This window comes from Gopherus evgoodei, chromosome 4 (assembly GCF_007399415.2).
Source record: "Gopherus evgoodei ecotype Sinaloan lineage chromosome 4, rGopEvg1_v1.p, whole genome shotgun sequence".
Taxonomy (NCBI): domain Eukaryota; kingdom Metazoa; phylum Chordata; order Testudines; family Testudinidae; genus Gopherus; species Gopherus evgoodei.
The window spans coordinates 10208229-10215061 of NC_044325.1; the positions used below are offsets into that span (position 1 = coordinate 10208229).

At 59.6% G+C, this 6833-nt stretch overlaps 1 protein-coding gene across 1 annotated transcript; it reads right to left on the reverse strand.

Moving 5' to 3' along the window:
- Positions 1-561: 561 nt before the first annotated feature.
- Positions 562-3802, reverse strand: BMP4 (bone morphogenetic protein 4). Its single transcript, XM_030562924.1, has 3 exons — positions 3611-3802; positions 2516-2892; positions 562-1592 (listed from the first exon to the last, which is right to left on the reverse strand). The coding sequence occupies exons 2-3, from the start codon at positions 2883-2885 to the stop codon at positions 751-753; spliced, it is 1212 nt and encodes a 403-aa protein (XP_030418784.1). The 5' UTR covers positions 2886-2892; positions 3611-3802; the 3' UTR covers positions 562-750.
- Positions 3803-6833: the final 3031 nt, after the last annotated feature.

Here is a 6833-nt window from a genome sequence, read left to right on the forward strand (position 1 = left end):
CCCCCAGCTCGTGCGACGGAGACTTCGCTCGGCTCGCAAACCGAGAGTTTTAAATGCATCTTCTCCCCGCTCCCCCACTTCCCGCTGCGCAGCCCCGGGGCCAGGAGCAGCCGCAGGTGGACGTTAGCATAACCCATCGGGGGCTGCTGAGGGGAGGGATTGTAAGTGGGAGATTTGGTCTTCAAAGGCTCATGCAAACCTTCCAAGAACGTCTCCATTATTGCCTCCGCCTCCCCCTTTTCCTTCTCCACCCCGCTCCAGAACAACATGCGAATCGCTTTGAACACTGGGGGGAGGGGGAGAACATCAACCCCCCCGCCGGTTTAGCACAAACCCCTGCGAGGTGAGCCCCGCTTTTCACATGCACTTTTGCAAACGCTTCCAGCAGGTTAGCACGTCCAGGGTCGCTCCCTGGGGCGGCCAAGCCGGAGTTCCCGGGGCTTTCCCCGGCCCTGCCAAGAACCAGAAAGCGAATCGTCCCCATTGCAGAAAGATCCTTTCCAGCCTGCTCCGAGCCCCGCCCCAGCCTGGCCCCCTCAGGCGCCGCACACAGCAGATGCCTTTTACTTTTAAAATAATGACTCGCTTTATTTTTTCCTTTTAATATGTCGTTATAAATATATTTTGTCAAAATATAGGATCATTATTGTCAACCCATTTGCACGTAAAGTCATAAATAAGGTGAACGTTTAGTTTAGATCAGGGTCCAGCTGGCACAAGCAGTCCTGGGGGGGGCGGGGGGCAGGGTTTTTAACGGCACCCGCACCCCTCCACCACCATCTCCTGGTAGTTTTTCAGGACCACTTTGTCATACTCGTCCAGGTACAGCATGGAGATGGCGCTCAGCTCCGTGGGCACGCAGCAGGCCTTGGGGATGCTGGCGTTCACGGAGTTCACCAGGGTTTGCACGATGGCGTGGTTGGTGGAGTTGAGGTGGTCGGCCAAAGGGAAGGGGCAGTCCCCGTGGCAGTAAAAGGCCTGGTAGCCCGGGGGGGCCACGATCCAGTCGTTCCAGCCCACGTCGCTGAAATCCACATAAAGCGCGTGGCGGCGGCAGTTTTTTTTGTTCTTGCGGGGCCGCTGGTGCTTGGCGCTGCGGCGGGCCCGGCGGGTCAGTGCGTGGCCCCTGCCGTCGTGGCTGAACGTGACCAGCAGCGGCCTCAGCTGGGCCCAGTCCCCATCTCCTTGAGGTAAAGATCGGCTAATCCTGACGTGAGTCCCAGGCCCAGCCGGCGCCGGGAGCAGCGGGGTCACCTCCACCGCCAGCCCGTGGTTGGGCTGCTGGTCCTGGGTCCAGCGGAGGACGGCGGGGCTCACGTCGAAGCTCTCCCACCGGGACACGTTGTGATGCACCAGCCGCGTGTCCAGCAGCCGCGTGATCACCTGCCCGTGGGCCGGCGGGGGCTTCAGCACTTCGTAGATGTTGATCCGGTGCGAGCCCCGTTCCCACGCGGGGCTCCGCGCTTCCTGCTGCTCCCGGTACAGCCGCAGCTCGGCCGAGGTGATCACCTCGTTCTCCGGCACGCTGCTGAGGTTGAAGAGGAAGCGAACGCGGGGGGGGTCGCTGGGCCCGGGGAGGGTCTCCAGATGTTCTGCAAAAACCAAGCGTGTGAACGATTGGGGGCCCCCGAGACACAGCGCCGGGGGAGTCGGGCCACACCGCTCCTCCCTGCCGGCCGCACCGCTTCACCTGTCCCTAGCCTCGCACAGAGAGAGCTCAGCCCTCCCTGTCCAGATCCCCGAGTGCCTCCAAAATGCGAAGCAAGAAACCTTCCCCCCCTGCTCGCCAACGCATCATCTCCCAGGTCTAACCAGCTCCTGCCCCGGAACCCCGCTTCACCGTCACTGGGCCTGATTCCTATGGATTTACAGACCGGGGCGGGGGGGTTAAAACAAGGATCCTGCTCACAAGCAGCCCAGCGATTGGGAAACTGAGAGCCCTGCCTTGTTGATCCCATTACTGGGAGGCGGGGGGGGGGTTAAATTCCGACACAGCAACGATGCTGGTGGATTAATAGCTCCGCTCGACTTTGGAAAAGAAACATCCGCTACGAAACATTTGGATCAGATTACAAGGCCCCATTGAACGAACCTCACAAACACGCTGTTGTCGGTATTCAGTTCGAGGAGGTTTTTTATTTTCTTTCTTTAAAAAAAGCCCAAGCAGGCAGCGATCGCGTTGCTATTTCAAAACAAACACACACGGGCCGCGATTTGGGAGGGATCTCGGTTACTCCGGAGTTGAATCCGGAGTGAATTCCGTGGGAGCTCCGGGGGGGTGACACGGGTACGAATCCGGAGTGAATTCCGTGGGAGCTCCGGGGGGTGACACGGGTACAAACCCGGAGTGACTGGAGCCCTTCACCAAAACGGGTCCATTTCAGTCTCAGCGCGGGATGCTGGCAAATACAGCCGAGGGCTGGGCACATCCTGCTGCTGACTGAGCTGGGAGTCTCCAAATCCCGATCGCTTCCCGACGCTCCCCCCGTCCTCCCCCCAGAACTGTGGCACTGACCTTCATGGTGGAAACTCCTCACGGTGTTGGCCCGGCTGGTGGGTCTCTCGGGATAGCGCAGGCTGAAGTCCTGCAGGCTTTCCTCCTCTTCCCCGGACTGCAGCCGGTAGAGATCCAGCATGTACGCGGGGATGACGGCTGCTTTGCTGGGCTGCGGCCGCCGGCGGAGCCCGAACATCTGCAGCAAACTCGCCTCGAAACCCCGCAAGAGTTCATGGCTTTGCCCAGAGCGGCGTCCAGATCCTGCCTGAGCCTGGAGTTCTCCAACTTTCTTCCGCCCCGTCTCGGGTATCAGACTGGCATGGGTAGTGCCTCGTAGCAGAACTTGGCATAACAGAATGACCATCAGCATTCGGCTACCAGGAATCATGGTGTCTCTGGGGTTTCCAAAAAAAAAAACAACAAAAAACGCAACAACAAGGAGGGTCAAGATTAAAAACAGCCCCCCGCCCCCCCCTCCCCCCAAAATCCGAGCCCGCCGCGGCGAACGCGGCTCGGAGGCAAAGGGCTCGCCTGTAATTGACTCGCTGGGCGCTGTTGACCGTCCCAGAGCCCCCAAAATCAGATAGCCGCTATCCGGCTCATCTGTCCGGGCCCTGCTATCTCAGCCAGGATCTCCGCCTAACTTCTTTCGAGAATAAACAGTGAACATTGGGCTTCGATGGAATTTCTCCCCTCTCCCTCCCGCCTCCTCCCCAGCCCAACGGATCGCTGAAGTGCAGCTGATCAGGGGCCGGTGGAAGGGGGGGGTCTCCAGGAGCATATGGATCCCAGCGCAGAGGGGTTTGCACCGAAACAACGTGTGTCCCCCCCCCCTTGTCTTATTTTGCCGGCGCTGCGTGGCTGCAGCTTTCCCGTGGCCTTCCAGGGGTTTGAGGAAAGCGAGCGAGCGAGGAGGGGGGCAAGTCACTGGGATTTAGGGTCATTGCGAAGACAAGGCGGAGAGAGGGTGAAAAGCCCCCGATCTGTTAGCAGGAGCGCCTGGGAGGGGGGCGGCCCGCTGGCCAGCCCCGGGGGGGCAGGGGGGAGCCGAGCGAGGCTGTGACACCCCTTCCCAGCCCGGGGGCAGGAGGAGAAGGAGAAGGGGCTACTCACTGACAGAAAACAAGGCATGGAAAAACAGTCCATGATTCTTGCCAGCCAATCTGGAACAAACGGGTGGAAAAGCTCAGGGGCTCGGAGGCGCTTGGCTGCCGGGGCTGGGACTCCGGAGCGGCTCCTAAAGTGAATATTTGAATCCAATGAGCCTCCAAAGCGGACTGGCTCTGTTTTTCTTCCAGCCCAGGAGAGTCACGTGGGCCCAAGTCACTCCTTGCACCGTCTGTCCGTCACAGCCGGGCACCGCCCCCTGAGCTCCAAAAGGGATGTCCCGCCCCCCCGACCCTGTCAGTCTCCTGGCTGGAGAAACCTCCTCTTGCCATGGGGCAGTGGCAGGCGTGGCCCTGCCCCCACTGAAATCCCCTGGCCTGGGTGGGGGTTGAGGGTGGCTTCAGGGGGAGCAGGATCGGGCTTTAAACTGGAGACACCCCCTTTGCCTTGCACTTGCACCGACCCTTTGTGTCTAGAACTGCAGTGCCTGAGCAACTGCCCTCCCAGCCCCACGGCACCAGCGCCCCAATCCCCCCAGGTCAGCCCAGCCCAGCCCCTCCTTCCCCTGCATACCTGCTACCGCGCTTTGCAACCTGGCACTGGCGTAGAAGCCTGTGTGTGAGACCCAGGCGCGATCGGGCTTTCCCAGCAGGTCTCCCTCCCCCGGCAGATAAAGTCACACACACACCCCTTAACTGAGCGCACTATCCCCCAGCGTTACACCTTTGGTGCAAAATAACCCTAAGCAAGAGGACTAGACACATGGGGGACAACCCTCGTTTTCCCTAGCCTGCAAGAGTTAGATGGGGGGTGGGGACAGTCAAATCCTGATGTTCTTAACAAACCAAAGGAAGGATTTGCGAACAGGGCAGAGGCCTGTTTTGCTGTGATTGGAGCTCCCATCTGAGTTTAAAAACACAGCTACACGACTAACACCCAAGGCATGGTCAATTTCATCAGTGCCGTGAAACCCAGGAGAAAAGGCGGGGAGCTTTGCCTAACGCTGAGCTTCCCAGCTGAGGGATGGAGCCCTGGGAACGGTCCTCTTCTAGGAGCAAGTCAGATATGAACTAGCCTTTGGAATCTGATCCTCCCCCACCTCCTGTCTTTGCACTTGTGTGTTCAGCTAATTATTCCCGCTACATGTGGGCTTCCCAGAACCGTACATCTCAACAGCTCAAGTAATTTACAGGCTGTAGGGAGGCTTGGAAGCATGAGTCTGTCATCGGAAAAGGCCTATTCAAAAACGTTACACAGGGTCAAGTCAAAACCAGGGCACCACTTTTCCCAGCGCTCTTAGGCCCGAAGCAGGGCCAGGCTGGGCCATTAGTTCATCAAGGAGAGCCCCAGAGCCCAGCTAGCAGAGACATCCCATCCCCACCCATCTGAGCCTGGGGCCAACCCCGTCCTAGCAGCCGCATTCTGTCCTGTCTCTCGCTGACCACCCACCTCACCTTGTGTATTTCACTTGTCCCCGTGGATTGCTCTTGTGAACCCGTGAAAGGAGCAATAATAAAAACCAAAAGCCGATTGGACAGGAAATAGCGCGGATTCACCCAGCATCTCCTGCTCCGCGCTGCACTGGAAAGATACAGGGCCATTTAAACGCGAGATCTCCCCGGGGACTGCAGGTGCAGGAGTGTCCCCGGTCGGGGCTTGGCGAGTTTTAAACAGGAACCACGGATATTTGAAAATGCGGGAGAGGCGGTTTATTGCGTAGTAACTCTGCGATTGAAGGAAAGCGGGTCAATCCGAAGCTTCCGCAAAGGCTGGAAGGCAGGTTCCTCAGTGACGGGCGGTTTAAAACGAACTTAGAGGAAACTTTTGGACGTGCGAATAAGGAGATTTCAGATGGTCCCGCTTTGGGACGGCTGGGTCTAGCCCTTCCCTTTAAGCCCAGGATTGTATTTGTAGCACTTGTCACCTGTGGAGGAGGAAAAATGCCCTCCCCCCCCCCCATCTGTCTAAAGCAGAGGAACCACGCGGCGCTCCAAATCCTCAGGTCCCCTTTCACGATCAAACCGCGCTCCTCTGTCCGAACGGGGCAGATGCGGACTGGGATGGAATCACCCGAAATCAAGCCGCTTTTAACTCCCTCTACCCGTCCGTCTCCTCCCCCCACAAGGAGAATCGCATCGGAAATCCTCAGCCAAGCGCACCGCACCCTCGGCGAACAGCTGTCACCTGCGCTCGCCTGGTGAGGGCCAAAGAACCTCCCCGGGGGGTTGATCACCCCAAGGAATATGCGGGGTGGGGGAGCACAAAGATGATTTCTGACACCCCCAAGGATCACGCAGGACACTGCCTTTGAAAGGGGACCTGGGGAGTAGCCTCTCCCTGCCCTAGAGGAGGCAGAGTTTGGGAATGAAAAGCAGCAGCACTGGGAGGGTTACAAATCTGGTCTCTCTCCCCCCTCCCCACCAGATGGGGAAAGAGGTCTGGTTACCCCCAGCCCAGAGGCAGGTCTGGGAGGGAGCATCGCCCTTGGGGTGACGGGGCAGGTGGTGCTGCCCCAATCTCTCACCACAGGTCCATACACTAGCATGATCCTTGGCACGCTCTGATGGAGGGTGCGGGAAGCAGGGGGCACACACAGCAGCCTGGGGAGGTACTAAATCAGAGGTGGGCAAACTACGGCCTGGGGGGTGCATCTGGCCCTTCGGACATTTTAATCCAGCCCTCCAGCTCCAGCCAGAGAGCAGGGTCCGGTGCTTTCCCTGCACCAGCCGGGGAGCAGGGTCCGGTGCTTTCCCTGCACCAGCCGGGGAGCAGGGTTGGGGGCTTGTTGCACTCCATGCATGCCGGGGCTCCACCTGGCTCCCGGAAGCAGTGGCACATCCCTCCTCCACCTATGCATAGGGGCAGCCAGGAGGCTCCACACACTGCCCACGCAGCTCCCATTGGCCAGCAACCACGGCCAATGGGAGCTGCAGGGGCAGCACCTGCAGATGGGGCAGAGCCACCTGGCTGCGCCTCTGCATAGGAGCCGGAAAGAGGACATGCCACTCCTTCCGGGAGCTGCTTGAGGTGAGCACTGCCTGGTGCCTGCACCCCTGACCCCCTCCTGCATCCCAGCTTCCTGCCCCAGCCCTGGTCCCCCTCCCACCCTCCGAACCCCTTGGTCCCAGCCCGGAGCACTTTCCTACATCCCCAATCTCTCATTCCCAGCCCCACCCCAGAACCTGCACCCCCAGTCGAAGCCTTCACCCCCTCCCGCACCCCAATCCCC

Coding starts and splice junctions, on each gene's coding strand:
- BMP4 (XM_030562924.1), bottom strand. CDS start 2,885: ATGATTCCTGGTAGCCGAATGCTGATGGTCATTCTGTTATGCCAAGTT. Junction 1,593..2,515: donor GAGGAGTTTCCACCATGAAG/GTCAGTGCCACA, acceptor TGGTTTTTGCAG/AACATCTGGAGACCCTCCCC.